The sequence below is a fragment of the Zootoca vivipara genome, chromosome 10 (assembly GCF_963506605.1).
Source record: "Zootoca vivipara chromosome 10, rZooViv1.1, whole genome shotgun sequence".
Taxonomy (NCBI): Eukaryota; Metazoa; Chordata; class Lepidosauria; order Squamata; family Lacertidae; genus Zootoca; species Zootoca vivipara.
Genome location: NC_083285.1, coordinates 5884279 through 5905786, shown reverse-complemented (window position 1 = coordinate 5905786; position 21508 = coordinate 5884279). Strand labels below are relative to the sequence as shown.

At 40.4% G+C, this 21508-nt stretch overlaps 2 protein-coding genes across 2 annotated transcripts in view; one reads left to right on the top strand and one right to left on the bottom strand.

The window, feature by feature from the left end:
- Window positions 1-21508, top strand: part of CCDC146 (coiled-coil domain containing 146) — a 60086-nt gene that overhangs the window by 6044 nt on the left and 32534 nt on the right. The gene's annotated exons all lie outside the window — the stretch shown is intronic.
- On the bottom strand, window positions 12793-19741 carry FGL2 (fibrinogen like 2). The gene is made up of 2 exons (XM_035126596.2): window positions 19070-19741; window positions 12793-15563 (listed from the first exon to the last, which is right to left on the bottom strand). Exons 1-2 carry the CDS (start codon window positions 19683-19685, stop codon window positions 14857-14859), a joined length of 1323 nt encoding a protein of 440 aa, XP_034982487.1. The 5' UTR covers window positions 19686-19741; the 3' UTR covers window positions 12793-14856.

The window sequence follows — 21508 nt, the reverse complement described above, 5'->3', positions numbered from 1 at the left end:
ATGTAAAAATCTGTTACTTTTGCAGAGCTGACACAATTGCTCTTTATAGTGATCTGTTCCAGGGGTAGTCAACCTGGTGCCCTTGAAATATTTCTGGACTGCAATTCCCATAATTCCTGGCCATTGTCCATGCTGGCTAGGGCAGATGGGAGTTGTAGTTCAACAACTTCTGGATGGTGCCATGTTGCTTACCCCTGGGCCACTCAAAGGAGACGCTGTTGACATGACTTTGGAAAAGGAGATGTGTGGTGGGGTGAAATTAAGTTTTTCGTGCAGCAGAAAGAAAGACCATACTAACAAGTCTCATTCCCTCACTATTGTTTGGCTGCTGCTTTCCGTAATATATGGGATAAATCTCTTTAAGGATGGACAGTAATATACACAAAGCATGCCAATATCAAATATCATTGTCAAACTGTTTTGGCAGCTATCCAGCGTTATGAAGTACGCATTACAGTATAAGTTTGCTTGATTTTAATTTGTAAAGTTATCTTGTTTGCCCTAAAAAGAGTTTATTGAAGGGGGAACGAAAACAGCCTTAGGAGAGTGTGGCAAGTTCAAACTGCATCGGGCAATTAAAAAACATATACCCCCGTTTTCTTCAGCACCTTTTCAGATATTTCCCCCCTGTTTCTCCTGTGGATTTGGTCTTTAGTTTTGTCTGACAGGAAACAGTGAAGTAAAATTAGTATGTTCTTAAATTCTTTTTGTTTATAAAATTTACAAACCATTTTCTGTTCAAACACACCAAAGGCTAGCCAAAGAAGAAAATAAAGTTTCCAAACACTCTTAAGAAAGAGTTGAAACAGAACTAACTTTCTCTGGATTGCACTGACTAAGAATGGCACAAAACTAAAACACGAGAGACTATAATATAAAACCCTGTCGGCTTCCATTGCACAGAAGCCAACTTAAATCAAAACTAGCAAGGTGCAGACACAAATATAAAGCACTGTGTGTTGCAAACTAAACTGTAGTGTTGGAAGAAGCCCCACAAGACCCGTGCTTATGATTGGCTCTGTTCCTAAGACACAGTGGGAAATTTCAGCCATGCCAACATTCTCAGATACTTAGACTATATTCATATTTCAAGTCAGGTACATGTGCCCCTGGCTTAGTAATAAGACCATTCTATAAAACAGGCACAGTGCTTTAAATTAACTGTTAATTTTTGTTTTTTTAAAAAAAAATAGAAAGAAAGAAATGACGTGCTGTACTTTTCTACTGTGCAATACTCTTAGTGCATGTGCACAGATAGCTAAAAAAAAAAACAACCACAAGGGAAAAATAAAATTTATATTGGAAACCTATGGTGTGACTTGCCACATAAACTTCCATGAGAGTAAGTCCCTAACAAAATGCATCCTACATTCTTGGGCTTAGTTAAAATGAAGCTTTTTTAGATTGACCATAACAACCATATGAAATGTTAACAAAACATAATTTCAATTGGGCAGTGATGGCAATCAGCATGTAAAGTGCTGATAGCAAAGACTGCTGTAAACTAGCCCCAAACAGCTACCACTGTATAACTGACCTTCTCTGATAGGGATTTTTACCAAGGCAGCATGCCCAGCGTCAGTACCTGAAAACCCTGAGCAGCTGCCAAGGCCTCAGTGTCATGGGAAGGTTTGCCACCATTGTTAAAAACAAGAATATAACAGCCTTATTGACTGCCCACAGCTGCCACCTCTGTTCAGCAATGTCCTGGAAATTGACATGTTCAGCACTGTTGGGGCCAAAGAACACAGCCTTTGCAAAGAGGCCTTGTCACCTCTGGAGTAGACCCTGCAGGATGATTGGCATTCTCCTTTGCCCTTTTGGCAGATGTTGTTGATTGAATAAATGCACAGCATTAACTAATTCCCAGTGCATCCAGGGGGAAAGAAAGGGAGAGAGACTGTGAGAGCCTTGCGTGCTATATAGAACCCCTGGCATGATAAAAGCTAGTACTCACAGTCCAGTAGAAGCTCAGGCATGCCTGCATCCCCTTTGCTTTAGTGTGTGCCATAAGACCAAAGCAGTCCTGGAGAGCGTTACTTAGCTAGGCATTCCTGAAGTGATATGTGTTGTCTCATATGCCAAGAATTCCTGAAGATATGTGCAAGCTTGTTCTTTCCATACATTACATACACACTGGGCAACCTGTATAGATCCAAAGCATTCTCTAGATCTAGTCCACTAGCATAACTGTTGCAAAGCCTGATAACTGGTGTTTCCTGCTGTTTCCTTACTTTTGATAGTTATTTATCACGAGTGATCGGAACTTCCTTCATTTGGCTTTTTACATGTATACATCTTTATACCCTGTTCCAGTTAATGGCAGTGAGCTGCCGGCTTTCCTGTTTCCCCACCGCGTGTCCATTCACCACAATTTTCATGATGGGTGAATAGAAATATTGTCTTAATTATGTACATATTTGGTTCATGCCGCATTCCAATTAATTGCCCAATGTGGCACACGAAATAGAACACAAAGTGTACAATGAAAAACAATGGTATTCAATTTTCATTTAAGCTAGAACCAATTATCCATTTCTGTTTCTCGGGAGTGTTTACATCTTCAGCTAGAATCCTGTTGAATTAAGCATTGTGTTGCACCAGTAGATAGTTCCATATTGGTAAGAATTTATGGCAGTATTTAACATTTTTATTTGGGATTTGTTTGTTTGATAGTCACCGTTCAGCTCCTTCAGGCTTTTCACAAGAAAATAATAGATGTACGGCTCATCTCTTACACAAAGTGTCTTTTTTTCTAAAACAATGTAGCATTATAGGGAAAGGCTAGGAACTTGAAAAACGTAGAAGTAATGAATAAGGATCGCTTAGTCCTGGTCCATTTCAGTGTGTCGTTATTTCCATAATGACCTCAATTTGGCTAAACATTTCCATGTCAATTTAGCAACGTGTAACAAACTGTTTCATTGATTTCATTCCTTGGTTGGAATAAAATACTCTTCTTAAAAGAGATTTGTTTAAATACCGTGGTTTTTATTAATCAGCTTCTTCTTTTTTGTAGCTGCCCTCCTGAAGTCTCCACTTACGATTGTTTCCGATGAAGTCAGTGTGACTTCTTATAACTTTTCCAGACAATGGATAGAATACAACATAATTATATGTGAACATTCCGCTATCCCTCTACAGTGGATTTGGGGAGGGTGGCTGGAATAGGAAAGGATTGTGCAAGTGGAAATCCTTTTGCTGATGGCATGGATTAGTTGAATACTGCTCAGTATTTTACTGATAGGATTATAAAAGAACCAGTCTAAGTCTAGTGGCTCAGTATCTCATCCCTATGCAATTGTTGAGAAATAGCATTGTTGCAAGTCGGGTAAAGACATGTTGTTGTTTGTATCTCTGTCTCCCTCCCGCTGAGCTATTAGATGCTTCAACATTTCCACTGTCTATTGGACTAAGGACATGAGCAAATTCTGGAAGGGGAGCGTAATGTTGCACCATTTTGACCTTCGAAAACAAACAAACAGAAACTATGCACTAGATGAGTGCTGCAACACTGCTGTAGGGTATCTGGGTGCTAGACAACCACTGCAGATATTTTAAAAGTTAAGATTCAAATTAGAAAAATATTTAAATAAATCCCAAATTACATAGACCTTGAAGTGGTAGGCGTGGTTATTGCTTATCAGTGGTGATATTAGGTTCAGTAGGTACACTTGATATTCCTGCAACCATATTTCTTGCACCACTCTGAATAGCAGTGCAGGTACTAACTGGGGGAGAAAAAAAAATCCCATGCAACAAAATAATAATAATAATAATAATAATAATAATAATAATAATAATAATAATATTTTATTTATATCCCGTCCTCCCCAGTGAGAGCCGGGTTCAGGGCGGCTGACATCAATAAAATTACAATAAAACATAAAAGGAAGAAAAACAATGGATTAAAATGCAGATTAAAATACAATTTAGATTTAAAAATTGTTTAAAAATGCAGCCTCATTTTAAAATGGCCCAAATAATAACCAAAATAATGTGGTTTGAATGCTGCTGGGAATCTGACATCTCTGCTACAGGAATACTGCCTTAAGAGGATATTGGGATTCCACATCACAAATTGTTGTGCTCTAGATATAAACTGATTACAGACAGTGAACCTCGGGGTTGCAGCAGTATTCTGTGAGTTCTTTATAGATATATTCTTTAGATGTAGTGTAAAGTTTCACCATGGTTTTTAGCAATTAAGCTATCCTGCACCATGCCACTGCTTATCTAAAAGTGAAAAGTCCTTGGGAGATGCCGTTGGGAAATGTGCAAAACCAAACATTTTCTTCATAGAGTGTTATGTAGTTGAGCCCATGAATCAGTGTGCTAAACCTAACATAATTGCTAAGCCAGTGATGGCGAACCTATGACACGCGTGTCAGACGTGACATGCAGAGCCCTCACTGCTGGCACGTGCCCCATCGGCCCATTTGTGCTGTTGTTCTTGTCCCCCCTCCCCATTTGTTCTCCTGCTCCTCCTCATGCTACAGCTGGTCTCCGCTGTTAAAACCCACTGTTAAAACCTTTTGCACTCCCCAAAAAAACCTCCAAAACTTTGGTCAGCAGCTCCCCCCCAAAAAAGCTCAACAACTCTGGGCACTTTGGTGATAAATAAGGGGTTTTTGGTTTCGTTTGGTTAAATAATTAGTTTTTGGCTTATTAAATACTATATATATATATATATATATATATATATATATATATATATATATATACACACACACACACACACACACACACTATATAAAAATTGTTATATATTACAATTACACATTTTTGTTATTTAAACTATAAATATCACAAAATTATGGTTTTTTTCTTGAAGTGACACACCACCCAGTTATGCTCGGTTTTTTGGCGAATTTTGACACACCAAGCTCAAAAATCACTGTGCTAAGCACTTGTTGCAATACAAGAGACAATGGAAACCAATGATATGTTGATTTGTCAGTGACGCGAAAGGTCATCAGGGCATGTAGTGGCAAGATCTGCTGTCTATCAAATTCCGACAAATGGCTAAAAATGCTTTCCAGTAATTCATAAATATTACTTAAATACTGTTTCTTAAGTGCTTGCTGGAGGAAAACTCTAGGGTCAGTTGGGAAAGGAGAGGCTGCTATTCCACTTAGAATACTAAGTGTTGGGGTTTTTTTGCAGGGAACTGCAAGGCGGGGCTAGGAGGTTGATTGTAGCAATAACTAAGGGCTGGATGGGGTGAAGGGAGACAACTCATAGAGAAACGATGAAGGAATAGACCTAAACTATAATCTTTGCAGAATCAAAGTTACCTAGAGCTCACCACAATTCAGTCCCCAGATCTATCGCAAAAGACCTGTTCTTTGATGCTATTTGCCTATGTCTGCTTAGTTATTATTACAGTGGTACCTTGCAAGACGAATGCCCTGCAAGACGAATTTTTCTGATGGTGACTCGCAAGACGAATTCATTTTGCGAAAAATTCGTCTTGCGAATCGCGGTTTCCCATAGGAATGCATTGAAATTTAATTAATGCGTTCCTATGAGCAAAATCTCTACTTTCCTGGGCTCCTTGATCACTGCAGATGGTGAAAGCAGTCACGAAATTAAAAGACGCCTGCTTCTTGGGAGAAAAGCAATGACAAACCTAGACAGCATCTTAAAAAAGCAGAAACATCACCTTGCCTACAAAGGTCCGTATAGTTAAAGCTATGGTTTTCCCAGTAGTGATGTATGGAAGTGAGAGCTAGACCATAAAGAAGGCTGACCGCCGAAGAATGAATGCTTTTGAATTATGGTGCTGGAGGAGACTCTTGAGAGTCCCATGGACTGCAAGAAGATCAAACCTACCCATCCTGAAGGAAATCAGCCCTGAGTGCTCACTGGAAGGACAGATCCTGAAGCCGAGGCTCCAATACTCATGAGAAGAGAAGACTCCCTGGAAAAGACCCTGATGCTGGGAAAGATTGAGGGCACTAGGAGAAGGGGACGACAGAGGACGAGATGGTTGGACAGTGTTCTCGAAGCTACAAACACGAGTTTGACCAAACTGCGGGAGGCAGTGCAAGACAGGAGTGCCTGGCGTGCTCTGGTCCATGGGGTCACGAAGAGTCGGACACGACTAAACGACTAAACAACAACATGAGCAAAAAAAGAAATTCCAATGCATTCCTATGGGAAACCGCGATTCGCAAGACGAATTTTTCGCAAAACGAATTGACTCGCGGAATGAATTAAATTCATCTTGCGAGGCACCACTGTACTTCCCACCCCCACCCCCTCAATTCCTGTGGGCATACCTGCTTCTGCTAAGTAGCATTAGAAAAGAATAATGGATTAAGCAATAATAAGTTTATTGAGCACTCTCAGTGGTGGCCTGGGTCCTGAGAACATCACAGAGGAATGAAATTGCCAGCTTTTTGCTCCTGAAGGGCCCTTGAGCTTTAGGGAGCTGCATGTCAGACAGAGGAACCATACATGCATCTTTCACCTTATGACATCTTCATTGCAGTATTGCTGCATCTGTTTTACGACAGTTGGTTCTACTGCATATGCCCTCGCTCTGATTCTGCAAGATTGACTGGGATTTCTCTGTCATAAAGGTTCTGTCAATGGTCGACTCCACCTGTGCAAGGGTAACATGGAAGTGATTGCAACTGGAAGACAGTATTGGACTGTTATATTGTTTTTCAGAAGCCCAACCCTTCTGTGTGTTTTGCCTTTTGTTTTTATGCCACAGACATGCTGGAATGTTGACAAAGATAATTTTGCAATATGTCACTTTGCCAACTGCTGTAAAGCTGTCAACATTGTACTCATTAAGGCAAAATATGTATTTGTGTTCCTGTTTTCCCACAGTTTGTTTTGCATGTGACTAAGTACATATTCTGTGATATATGCAGATTTTAGGACAGGCATAGGCAAACTCAGCCCTCCAAATGTTTTGGGACTACAACTCCCATGATCCCTAGCTAACAGGACCAGTGGTCAGGGATGATGGGAGTTGTAGTCCCAAAACATCTGGAGGGCCGAGTTTCCCTATCCCTGTTTTAGGAGGAATTTGTAGTCAGGTTTTATACAATTACATTGAGAGTCTCAAGGTGTGGCATGAAGCTGCAATGTATTTGTATTGAGATACTGAAAGCACATACACTCTCTGTACTTCAGTAGGCCAAAAGGCAATTGGAAGGTGGAATTGCTTATTGAAATAAAGGAATGAGGGATACAAAATAAATGAATAATGATCACTAATCAATAGAGCTGAGGCTTATTTCTTGAGATCTGTGAAGGTAGACTATTATTCCATCAGAGGGGCGATTGCTTCTCCCTTCAGACAGGCTTGTAACCTTTATGGCATGAGAAGAGCACTGGAATATGTTAGTCTGTTAATCCGAAGTAGATTCAGTAACCTATTCAAAAGAAGTTGTTTGTGGATGCCCCGGGTATTCTTCTCTGAGTCCATTTCTCCTATGTAGGATACAATATCATATCTTCATAGGTCATTCAATTTTCCTTGGATTATGTTAATAGATATTGGGTAAGCAATCCCAAATTTCTCCGTGTGTAATAGGCTTTGTAAGTCTTTTTTCTCCCAAAAGCCAGATAGCACCATTCAGAGTGACATAAGATATGGTGCAAAATGTAGGCATGGGGAGAAATTTGATTCAGTACACATTAAAAAGCAAATTTACCTAATTTGCACTTTCCAAAACAATTCGCAAGCCAAAACACAGCCACCATTCAACTTTTCTACTTCTCTGAATTTTGCAGTGCAGTTCTCTAGCCAAGTAATGTATACAAATACAGTAGTACCTCGACATCCGAATGCCTCGACTTCCGAAGGTTTCAACTTCCGAAGTTGGCAAACCCAGAAGTCTTTTCACCGCGTGTGCATTCTGCACCTGTGCAGAAGCGCAAAATCGTGCTTCGCGCATGCGCAAAATGGACGCTTCAATGATCAAAGGTTTCAACTTACAAAGAGCGCCGCAGAACGGATCGCCTTCGTAAGTCAAGGTACCACTGTATATATATACTACATTAAAGTCTGTATATAAATGCATTTATTAATGAAAAGAACATACACAAATGCATTACCTTAGGGGAAATTAGTTGCAGGTTATCTTGTGTGTGTGTCCACTCCCCAAATTCCCTTCCTCTCTAGGAATCTTGCTTAGGGGGAAACAGAGGTACCGAGTTGAGGCTGTGGACTCTCCTTCATTGGAGGTTTCTAAGCAGAGGTTGGATGGCCACCTGTCATGTATGATCTAGTTGAGATATGTGCACTGCAGGGGGTTGGAATAGATGATCCTTGGGGTCCCTTCCAACTCTACAGTTCTATGATTCAAAGTTTTGTTGGACTTTTGATGCCCTTTAAAAACAAATGTGTTGAGATGTGTGTGTGTGACAATGGGTAAATGCATGTGGGATGGGTGCCAAACTGAGTCTTTGACCCGGGTGAAAGAAAGCCTTGTTTTGCCCCTGTTCCATCCCATTGATCATTTTTTGTTGCCCTTTTCTGAACATTTCCCGAAACTAAGATATCCTTTTTAGGTGAGGCGATGAGAACTGTACTAAGTATTCCAAATTCAGTTGCCTTTCTCACAGCTACTGCTGGTCCAGTTATAAACATGTGCTCACTGGCCTCTTTTTAAAGGTATCCCCCCCCCCCACATATATCAAGTGCACATAATTTGTGAAACTTCTAACTTTAGCTATAAAAATGTTCACCCAGCAACAGTTTTGAAAACACTTTCAGGCATTTACTTAATCCAAACATTGTGGCACATTCCAATTCTTGCTAAATCTAAACCTTGCAAAGCTTTTGGAGCAACATTAAAGCCCTATAACTACATTGGCATAAAAAGTAAGACAGATGTTGCCTTCACCTCCACCCCAAAGGCTCTTAACAGCAGTTAGGCAAACCATTTCTATCCTGTCCGACTTATCACTGGGGAAATCATGACACTGGTGATAATGTGACTATCATTGTGAATGCCAGAGTTTATTACAGAACCTGCTAGTAGGCATGTGGAATCAGCAATACAATGGAGGTATATCTGCCAACATTGACATGGTCGGAAAGATATATAACCCCTAGGTGTATGTATTCAAAAAGTTCTGGAACTGTTAAAAGTACATGCTGGTAGCTTCTGATGAGGCCAACAGCAGGGCAGAAAATTCATTTTGGTGCATGGGAAGATCAGCGGCGGAGCAAGCCGATCAGGTGCCAGGGGCGGCGCGCATGCCCTGCGCCCAGGGGCAGGACCAGCCACCTGCGGGGATGAGGCCAGTCGCCTGCGAGGGCAGGGCCAGCTGTGGCAAAATGCCCTCCGAGGAGTCTGTCTGCCTTCTCCCACTCAGGTGCCCTGCAGCTGAGAGAGAGGTGACGGGCGGACCGTTTGGGCAGCACGGAGCCTGCAGACACACAAACCACCCCATCACTCACAGGAGAGACGTGTGGCTCGGACGTGCTGCAGGCCCTGCCATGGGTGCCGCCCAGCATTTTGTCACCCCCCCCCACAGTGGTGACACCCGGGGCGGACCACCTCCACCGCACCCCCTTCCTCCAGCCCTGGAAAGATACACTGATACTAATGCACTTGAAGTAGACTTTAGCAAAATTCTTTGTGTTAAAGATGCTTCTCCTTAAGTGTATATGTACTGAGTAGATTATTTATTCAGCTATTATCTGGGCATGAATACAAATGTAGCATTTTCAGCCATGGAGAAAATATGCCTAACAGAGCATAGTCCACATGCATATTATCTGACACCATTTGAAGACCTTGCTGCTAACATGCTTGCCACCTTAGCTGCCACCTTATTTATGTCAATGTGAGTAAATGTTCTGTTGTTCAAAATGTGACGCAGAGGGCTTGTCCAGACTTTTGTGCCGTGCTTCTAGGCACAGGCCTGCACCTCAAAGTGCTGTGTCCTAGCATCCCCCTCCCAACCTTTCTGCTTTTACCGCTGAATCAGAGCAAATGGCAATCCACAGAAAACCCTTTATTGCCTTTTGTTCTGATTCAGTGTTAAAGTGCCGATTTTCGCAGGGAAAGCACCATGGCAAAAAGAAGAAGGGGGTGCTTAGACAAAGCACTTTAAAGTATGAAGCTGTGTCTTGAAAGTGTGGGGCAAAAGGTAGGTGTGGATGAGCCCTTTGTTGTACGAAGTTTTATTAACTTTCTAAATGACAAATCTTCAGTGTTAAACTATGTTCTGCATTTATTAACAATGGCAGTAAGAAGCATATAAATGTTTTCGCCTTTTGTATGCATATCAGAATACGATTGGAATAATTGCAGGTGTTAAAATAACTATCCTTATTTTCCTACTTTTCTTAAATCAGGGGTCAAAAAGAGGAAATAAGAAATGAGGGTTTCAAGGTCAGAGGGAAGTGCTTAATTAATCTGCCGGGATTTTTAAAAAGGCAGGCATTTAAAAGTGCTGGATTACATTAAAACATATTTGATGCCAGTGGAATACTTTCCTTATTCTGGATATCATACTGTACTGAGTGTGTGTGCTTAAGTCTCTGTTGTCAAGATTCTAAAATTTACTTTTACTAATAACACTGTGGAGAAATAGGCTTGCTGTAGAACTCTTCTTGCCCCCAACCCCCTGACCTTTGGTGTCTGCTTAGATCCCATGCTTTGCACCCAGTGCTGGGTTTTTAAAATCTGTTTTATCCATAGACTTCCAGGTAGGTCTCTAGTGCAGAAGGAACAACCAACAGCTTCAGTAATGTCCAAATCACCATCCTGTATTCCTTGTTGATAAACTTCTCCCACTCTTTTAGGGTTACAAGAACTGACTTTGATGAAACTTGTTCTATTTGCTCTTATCTATGGCCTATAATTTCTCATTTTGAAATGTCGAGCTGTTTTTCAATATTTGGGTTTTCTAAATTTTAAATTTACTATTTACTGCTTGCCTTTCTAGAGTTAGAAATGGGTTTTGTGTATAATACTTATTAAATGCCTTCATTTTTAAAAGGATTTAAAGGCATTGATCCAAAACATATTGCTTTAGGTGTGGCTTTATTGCAAATAGTGTTATCACATTTTAACTTGCTTTGCAGTGTAGCAGATGAATGAAGCTGTTCTTTTCCACAGAAGAAGCAGCCCACTTCTAATAGAAGGAAATGCTTTGCTTCTTAAGGGTAATTCTTAAGAAATTGTAAGAGGCCCCAGCTTCTTTGATTATAGTGTACCTGTTGAACAAAACTCTCTCTGCCAGAATACATATGTTAATACAGTATTGCCTATCCAAAACTAATAAGGCTTTGAATATATGTCTACATTAAACTGCCTTACCCAAGCGCTTTTCTAGAAGTAGGAAAGTGGGGATAATTAATGCACATGAAATGTGGCAGACCCTTTCCTCTATCAACGCCCTCCTTGCTCAACTGTACCCAGAGAGGATTCACTCCATGTGCTCAGGAATCCTACAAAGGCATGGCTTCTGACAGTGTGGAGAAAGCTCTCTTTAGATTTTCTAAAGGCTGCTGTTGAGTCCCACCTCCTCCCATTTTCATTGCAGTCCTTTTGAAGCATTTAAAACTGGAGATAGAGCCAGGGCTATCTATTCCTGACTGACAGCTGGCAGTCTACTCTGCTCTACCTGCCTCCCTTCCTTGGTACTAGAGAGCCGTTTAAATGGAGATGCTAGGGACTGGACTTGGCACTTTCTTCTTGCAGAACGCAGACTTTTCTGCACTGAGCAATTGACCTTTCCCCAAACTTCTGTGTTGTGAACAGCTGTCAGGCAGGAGCCCTGCAGGTCAATCACTGGGCCACCAGGGTTCCTGCTTTTGCTTTGGAGCAGTTTTCTTGAGTGTGTTCAACTTATGCCAAGAGATTGGGCACATTCAGTGCTTGGATGAGCACTTTGAACTGGCAAGTGCGTATTTTGTCCTGAATGTGCCCATTGGGAATTTGCAGGAAGATCTGATGTAATCATTCTTAATTTACAAAAGTGCTGCAAACCAACAGCTTTTGCTTCAAGAGGAGGGAGAAGAAAAGATACAACTTAACCAACCTTTGTGGAAAGGATATATGACGTTTTCATTTGTATAAAAGCATTTAGCGAATAAGAAAAGTATTGGTAATTGTTTCAAAACCTGGTGTTCACCTTCTATGGCAAAATTTCATTATTTATTGGAAGGATTTCAAATAAATAAAAAGCTGGTAGCTTCACAGCCAGGATTAATTTTGGACTAAGTGTGCGGTCTTGGACAAATGTGTGGTCCAATCTAGGGAACACTGAGAGTTTTAATTCTGTGATGGGCAAGAAATTGTGTGGACTCTCACAAAGTGCACCTAGATTGTTTGAATGAAGCTGTGGTAGCTAAACAAGTTTTAAATTGTTGGGCACATCAACACAAAGATCTGAACTGAAAACAACACAATTTAATATACAGAAAACTAGCTTAGCAACTATGTTTGTATTCTTCTGATTCATCTAACTGCACTTTTAGTTGTGAATTACTCTGCCTTCTGTTGAACCGCCCTACTTGGCTAAGATAGGTCTTTGAATGGTAGTAATGCCTAGATTGAGAGGTGTGTATATGCTTGTACGCAGGAAGCTGTAACTGTTGTGTGCCAAGTTAAAACGTTGCTGCTCCTGCTGCATTCACCCCTGACATGTCATCCTTGGAAGGTCTCCCATGAGGGGTATGTGACCATCAGACTAAAAAGAAAAGGTCTCCCATCCCTAATATCTAACAATGAAATGAAAGTAATAAATGAGCAAATAAATTATGGATAAAAAGCATTGCAAATAAGGTGCTGCCAGACATTCAGGCAAATTACAAATGTTTTATTGTTACCTAAAAGATCGTGATATAAGCTTTGGAACTGTGCTTGGGAAGGGAGGTCTAAGTCTGGGTGCCACCACAGAAAAGGAACTGTCCCCAGAAGCCACCCACCACATTTGGGAGGCATTTGGAGCAGGGCCTAAGCCAAGAATCGCTGCACATAGGCAAGTTCATGGGGGGGTTTCATACACCTCATCCCAGACCTACAGTTGAGTGGCAAAAAACAGCAATCAGAATTGTGCCCAGAAGCAAACTAGTAGTCAGTTGTGCAGATCTTTAAGCACTGTACAGTATGTAAATGCAGAAACCAAAACCAATCAAAATTACAGTAGATACTTATCTTCCATTGACTTCAACATGGTTTGGAGGAAATCTTTTACTGTACATCATAACAAGTGATTACATTCATTTCTACATTTTGGGTTGAATCCTGTGTTCGAACTTCACTCACAGGATGTTCCCCAGGAGTCTATTTTCCCCTGCAGCCTTCTGTAAAACTGCTTCAGATAACTGAGGAAACCCCGGAAAAGTATGAGAGGTGACATGAGAGCCTGGAAGGGGGATTAGATGAACAGTGAACAGAGAACAGAAGGAACCCTTCCATTTTCAGATGGGACACACTGGATCCAATCCTGTAATTTAAGGATGCTTTCATCTAGAAAACTCACCAGGCCAGCAGCAACCTCTAATGATGATACGTAACATTTTATAGCGAAGGTGATAGAATCTCTCAGTATTAGATTTGGTTTCCCTCACCAGTTAAAAGACATTTACAATGAAGAAAAATTGCCAAATTGCATGGCACAATTGGGCATAATTCCATCTAGCAAAGCCCCTTTAACAACACACACACACACACACACACACACACACACGTGAATCCACATACTTTGGTCATTAGCAACAATACGCAATGAAAATTCTAAATGTGTTTGGACATTTGAAAAGCCTGTTGTGTTTTAATATTAAATATTATATTCATTTCTCTCTTTACTGTTCACAAACATAAGGCATTGTAAGGATGCCTCTCCTGTACGTTCCTTCTGTTGCATAAAGAGATATATACACCTATATTAGCCAGCTTTGGAAATGCCTACCGAAGAAGCAAGATCACTTAGATCATAATTGCCTAAAGTAGCTCTTTTAAAAATAATAATAATTCCAGCAATATACCAGAAATCTGTTTGAGGGAAGGTAAACAACGTTTCTGTGTGCTGCTCTGGTTTGCCAGGAGCGGCTTTGTCATGCTGGCCACATGACCTGGAAGCTGTACGCCGGCTCGCTCGGCCAATAAAGCGAGATGAGCGCCGCAACCCCAGAGTCGGTCATGACTGCACCTAATGGTCAGGGGTCCCTTTACCTTTATTGCAATGTTTGCTCATATATAAAAATAGCAACATCATAAGAAATGCTTCCTTAACAGCATTTATTAGCCTTTAGATTAAAATGTATTGTTTTTGTTTTGGTACAGTCACATGGTTAAAAAAAAGCTAGTTGACAGTGGCAATGAATTATTAAACTATAACAAATTGAATCTATTATTTACATAGAAAAATATAGTAATAAGCAGATGAAGGTCAACTAGTTGTCTTGGAATACTTGAGTTTAAGGCAGTTTGGGCTCATGGCTTTGCAGCAGGTTGGTGGTTCTGCAGAGATATTTATGGAATATGATGAGGAAGCAGTACATTAAGGGTCTGAAACTGTTGCTCTCCAACTCTACAAATCTGGTTTTGGCCTGTGGGTGGCTGAGGCATTGTTTTGTGATACTGCAATAGTGGAATGCCTTTGAAGTCAGCTTTGCAAAATAAGCTTACACCCATCTTCTTACCTAACAGAAGTTAATGGATGAGGGTGACACATTATTTGTTACCAAACAATTGAATTGTTCCCGGTACATTTAGAATTTATCAGGAGAGATGCCGTACATTAGGGTGCCTTTGGAAGAGGTGTTTTCTCAGGGGGAAAGTATTTAAACATGAGATATAACAGTTGTTGTTTTTTAAATTGCACTCAGATACTGGAGAAAAGTGTCAATATTGAGAAGTTACTAATTCAAGGCGCAAAGACTTTGGGTCTCATCATCATTCTGACCTTTTTGAAAGGTTGTCTGTAACCATTCAGACTATTATCCGAAGCTGTTGGCCAGGTGCCCCAGAAAATTCCATTGCGAACACCTTTGTATTTTTTGTGATAATATTTGCCATTTAGATTAGCCGCCAGACATGCATCAAACCACCACCCAGAGCTATAGTATGCTCCACAGTTTCCTGATGGATACCTGTCATTGTCTCTATCTGGGGTAGTGAAGAACATTTGGTCATGGTTGTAATGTTTGCTGAATTGCAGGGCGTTCCCAGCTGTACCACTGTATTTGCCAATACTTAAGCGGTATTTGAGAAATTCATTGGTCACATAAAATGGTTCATATTTTGCATATTCTTTGACTCCGTTGAAATCCTCAAGTTCAATCCTCAGCTGCATCTCCTTGCTTTTGGTCAGAAGGTGAATTTTGTCATTCCCTAGCCAGAATTCTCTACTCAGGTTTCCGAAGCCATTCTTGTATTCTTTCCATGTTCTGTTGAAGCTGGTGCTGCCATCCTGACGCATTTGGAACACTGTCCAGCCACCTCCCATAGATTCCATCTCACAGTAAACATCAAAGCTATCATGTCTTGGATCAGGAGTAATTCTGTAGATTCCATTACGCTCTTTGCCTGCTGCATAATAATTGGAACAGTCTCCTTGCAGAATCTGTATAACTGGACAAAGAAAGTTAGCCGCGTTATTTACAACCCATTTTTAACTTGTATAGCATAATAGAAAGCAATCTGAATCCATAATGGAATATAGAGTTTTAGTCACCCTTCCATTTGTGCAGTGTGTATGGATATAGAATAAATTATAGCTCAAAGATATCAGAGAACAGCTTTTTTCTGTGTTTTTGCAAGTCATTGCGGCAATAATAATAATAATATCAGTAGTGTAGGAAATGACCCTAGAGGAAAACAGGGGAAGCATCTGCTGGCACTAGTTTAAATTTAATATGTGGTTAGAGCTGGATTTGATGACACTTGGTAACTTTTGCAATTCCAAGTCTATTTCTTATAGAAGACTTTCTACTTAGGTAAATTGCTGCCTCTACCTCTCCTTATTTGGGTGGGGACGACGACGACCTGGGAATAGTAATTTCTTGACAAGGGTATGTTGTGTCTTCTGCTATTGCCCACAACTTGCTTGGATTTTTGTTTGCTTGTTCTCACATGAGCTATCATTTCATATCATATACACAACTGATCCTTGTGGGATCACAAGCCCACAAAGGTCAAAGGGGAGGAGGAAAAAATAGGTGGCCTCCAGACAAAGAAACATCCATTACTTGGTTCTATTTCATGAACTAACTTGGAGGACCATCAGAGGCATAGCTTTTATATTATTTCATTGTTTTGTGTGAGAACTCTCATTTTTTCTTCACCGAATGTTTTATGTTGCACTCCTCAGTGTGCAATAGAACTATCCACATAATTTTTGCATAACAATTATATTGAGACAGTTGACAATTTGACCTAGGGTCAAATGCCAAGTCCCCACTTGACGTTTGTTAACTTTTGCATTAACCACTGTCTTTTTACACTTATGGAGAGCAGGATAGTTTTATTTCTTACAAGATTGGCCTAGAGTGTTGGTGTCACCTGTTGTTTCTTCCTAGCTATTTGTAGGCTATCATGTACAATTGACACTGACACTCAGAAAAATGTCATTTAAGAGCATGACAGTGGTTTCCTGTAAACGTGTTATTATGTAACCTCTGGATTTTAGAGTGGAAATGAAATTGGACAGTATACTAAGCAGGAATGCAACACTTTATGATATAAAGTATTTCTTCCAGGTGTTTCCTGAAGATTATGGCCCATTTTATTTCCCAAGCCAGTTATGATAGAAGCCTAACAAGCTTTACAAATGAAATGCTCTTCCATTTTTTCCATTAAATTATTGACACAGCAGCATTCAGTTAATATCATTTGGAATGAGAAAATGTTGTCTGAGTTATGTTGATTCTTCTTATAAATTATGTTGGGAGGGTAAATATTTGCCACCCAAATTTGTTGGAGGGGAGCAAAGAGACAAGTGAGAGATTATTGAGAGAGTTTGAAGTTTTCATAATCAGGCATCAGTATTGATTTTGGGGTAGTGATGCAGTCTTTGGTAAAGGAAGAGGAATCAGGTTTACTTTAAGAGGTGCATAGATGCTCCTAATAGGTCTGCTCATTGTACCCACCCCCATATGAATATGTGTAAACTATCATTCTAATACATCTAATAGATACAACGTACTCTGAGGTACTATTTCTGGGTTAGCAGAGTCTGTAACCTGAAGTGTCTGTAACCTGAGGTACCACTGTAATTATTGTTGCTTTAGAGAAGTGCAGCCAGCAATACTTATGCTGGTTGATTACTTTTCAGAGACAATTAGTCTAGAAATTGTTTGTCTTTTGGTTAAGAGTCTTGTTCTTTTAATTTTGCTGAATACAGTCATACCTTTGTTTTCGATCAAAATGCGTTCCGGAAGTCCATTTGACTTCCGGAACGTTTGGAAACCAAGGCGTGGCTTCCGATTGGCTTCCAATTAATTGTGCAGGCACTTCAGAAACAATAGCAGCAGCCACATTGGACGTTTGGCTTCCAAAAAAAGTTCGAAAACCGGAACACTCACTTCTGGGTTTTGATCATTCGGGATCCGAAACATGAGTACCAAGGCGTTTGACAACCAAGGTACGATTGTATTAGAATGTAGTGAATTTTAATGTACTTTCAGATACACTCAAAGGAGTCACCTAACAGAATGAACTTGAAGGTGAAGTAGGCATCGTTCGAAATTCTATTTCGCAATGAACTTAATTCACATTTAGTTCACTCAGCAATTATGGGAACTATTTTTAAGTGCACTTTTAAAAACAAAACAAAAAGACAAACACGAACTGATTCCAAGCACTGTTTTCTAGCAAGAGCTATGAATTACAAAATAATTTCTTGTTATTGTAACAGGATAATGTTCTTTTAAGTGCAACAACTAAAAATAGATGGGTTGGGGAAAGTAGCAGTCAAAATGATATTTCATGTAACATTGTTTATTTCGTGCAACATTGCCAAGATTCCACTCTCAGTATATCACATGCTGTTCATTTGGGATATATTAATGTTGCTCATATTTACACATGTGCAGCTGTAAAACATAATCATTTGTGTCATCCATCTGTAAGACTTCACCTTCCTCTGTGTCCCCAAATGTATGTAATATGGCAAGTTATTTATTAACATTTTGAAGTGTAATTCAAAATAATATTCAAAGAAAGTTTTTTGAGTTTCTTTGTTTTTGTTTTTTAAAATTTATGTAGCTGTAAGCTTTAAATCACACCAATATAAAACAATCGATGCTTCCATTAGGAAGTGGTATGAAGAAAAGATAAGCACACAGCAGTAACAAAAAGTAGACAAAACATTGTTCATATGTCCACACTCCAGGATAAATGGAATTCATTTTTTAAAATCTCAATATAGCCATTACTTTCTTGGTCCTGTATGAGAAATCAATTTATTCCATTCTTTCTACCTGAACAGAAGTGATAAAAGTAAAAGGGCGTCCTTATTTCACCAGTGCAAGCGGCTCTGAGTTTGGACAGTTACCCATGTGTAACAGTGCAAAAGACCCTTTAACAGCCTGATTTTTCTGTACTTTAACAGGGCCAAATCCTTAACGATTATGGCCTGAATCCAGGTCTGTCCACTGGCAAAAAAGGTGTGCATAACAATTGATAGCTGCAAATAGGGACACACATCCCCCTGCAACTCAAAGGATGCAGATGAACATTGTAGTGTGGTTGCATTCCCCCACCTGTTACATCCGTGGAAAGTTGAGATGCACACCCTTCTTCTCATAAGCTTTCTTCTTGTGCTCAGTAAAGGAATGTAAGAATTTGCCTGTAACGTAACTGCTGTGTCAGATGCTGACAAAAAGAAAGTATGGGGGTGTGTGTGTTCAAAATCCTTTTAGCACGAAAAGAAAAACCCATTATGAAGTTCAGAGGTGCTAGATTCTCATCTGTTTCAATATCCAGATATGCCCCAATTGTAAAGTAATATGGGTCAATTAACTCCTAGTATTTACTTTTTCTTTTTTAGTAGGTGGCAAAAAGTAATAAGAGTTAACAGGTGTAGGTAAGGAAATGCTGTTCCGATACTTTTCGTAAAATAGTAAAAGCTGACCTACCTGGTTTTGGTTGTGTGGCTGGGCAATTTGAAGAGCATTTATTATCCAGATTGTTCACAGCAAATGTCAGGTTGGCTACTTTGCTGTCCACATAGCTTTCCACGTTGTTCATGTTTATGAGGTTCATGTGCTCCAGCTGATTCTGTAAAGAATGGATTTGGTTCTTTGCATTCTTCAGACTGGCTGACAGCCTGGAAACCTTGTTCTGCAATTCTTTTACCCTGTTATCTTGTATTTTGCTATTGTCAACTGGAGCGTCTGTGCCAGGTGGCAGGAATTCGTTGCTGTCTTTTTCTGGATTCTCATCTGCCTGCAGCTTGCAGTCTTCACAGGACTTCTTCATCTTGTTTACAACTTCCTTAAGGTTCTGCACTTCTTTGAGTGTTCTCTCAATCAGTCGAAACTGCTTGGGCAGCTGGATGGTCATTGGAGGCAAGGTTATCCGATACGGGCATTCCTCTCCATCACATTCCCCGCTGCGTTTGAGTTGTATTGGACAAGCACCAGTCAGTTCTTCTTCTCCGGCGCTGTCTGTGCTGCTATCATCTGTCGCTGCAGAGCCATTTGTAAATAGCAGCAGAGCTGTCTGGAGCAAAATCCTGTAAACGAGCTTCATATTTTCTGAGGAGCTAGCCCAGTGAGGAAGTGTGCAAAGTTTCAGTGACTTTTATAAAGAGCAGCTAACTGCTGCCTCTGACTTATCAGAGAGGCTGCCTGCACTGTTCTCGGAAAAGGGTGGGAGTTGGTTGCATCACAGCAAGCTGCAGTGATATTAATAGCAAAGTAGGTAGCTATGGGGAAATTAACCAGACTTGTACATTACAAAATGTTATCTTCAGCACCTGTCTGCATAATCAAACATAGAGATATACCCAGGTATTCATTTTAGAATAATAAACATATACACAACAAATACAACATTTCAAAAACAAATGTATGCTTTTTAACATGCTAGTGTTTGCTTTGGTGTGCTTTTCAAAAAAAACCAACCCACTAGCAATGAAATTGTATGTGTTCCTTGTTAGCATATAAACAGTATTAGGATAGACTTGAGCCAACAGTCTCAGGGTGTTATTAGTGGACAACCTTAGGGTTTCTTGGGAGCTCAGCAGAAGTTCTTCTGCAAGTAAATTTGTAATGGCAGCCTGTCCACTGTCAGTGTCCTGTCATGCAAAGCTATGTATGAATGTTTGGTGTATTCTGTGATGCATTCGTGTGAGGCAACAGTTATGCTCAAGAAGCCTCAGCAAACACTCCGCATGAACCAAGGCTGCCACTCTGGAACAGTCTGGGGAATTCTCCACAGTGAATTCTGGGAGAAATGTGTGAAGGTTTTCTAGCATCATAAAATGATGTAGAAAGTCTTCTTTGAGCATTCTCAAAACTACCATATTTTGATCAAGGGGAAACTGGTATGTCCTCTGTGCTGAATTATTGTGGGAGTCTGGTATTGACACCCGCAGTGAATCTGCAGAGGTGTCTGCCCCTTTTGTGTTTGTGGCTGTGCCAACTTTCCACAAACTGATGGTGCCCCCCAGACATTTTGGACTACTTCCCTGAGAATTGGCCATGCTTGCTGGGGCTGATGAGAGTAGGTTGGGAAAGACTGCTACATCCCATTTTTTACATACAGAGTGACACCACCCCTGTGTGCCCCCCCTTAAATTTGTATCTATATCACATAAGACTGACTTGAAGTAAATGTTTTTGATTTGAGTTGAACCTATTTCCAAGTAAGCATGTTCAGGGTTGCAACCACAGGATCACTTCACACATTATAGGTATAGAATCTTTGTATCACTGACCCATTTTCTATGCATGATAAATCTGAAGCATTTGACTAGTTACACATATGGGTAGCTCAGTTGGTTAGCACGTGGTGCTGATAATGTCAAGGTTGCAGGTTCGATCCCCGTATGGGACAGCTGCATATTCCTGCATGGCAGGGGTTGGACTAGATCAGGCTTCCTCAACCTCGGCCCTCCAGATGCTTTTGGCCTACAACTCCCATGATCCCTGGCTAGCAGGACCAGTGGTCAGGGATGATGGGAATTGTAGTCTCAAAACATCTGGAGGACTGAGGTTGAGGAAGCCTGGACTAGATGATCCTTGGGCTCCCTTCCAACTCTACAATTCTGTTCTATGGGATATTCTATGGGCATATGACTTGTGGAATCAATCCATTACACAGGTCTTTAATTTTTCCCTGCTAAAACTATCAACATTAGAAGTAGCCTTTTGAGAGTTTCTCACAATGAATAATATTTCCTCCTCCACCACCATTGTGGAGGTCATTCGCTTCCCCCTGTGAAGCAATTTTTCAGGAAATATTGTGAAAACGTTACACTGTTGCTTGTCTACGTACCTCCATGCCTCTTCCTGGCCAAGGGAAACAGGAATTCTATAAGATTCCACCTAAACATTAGGAAGAACTTCCTG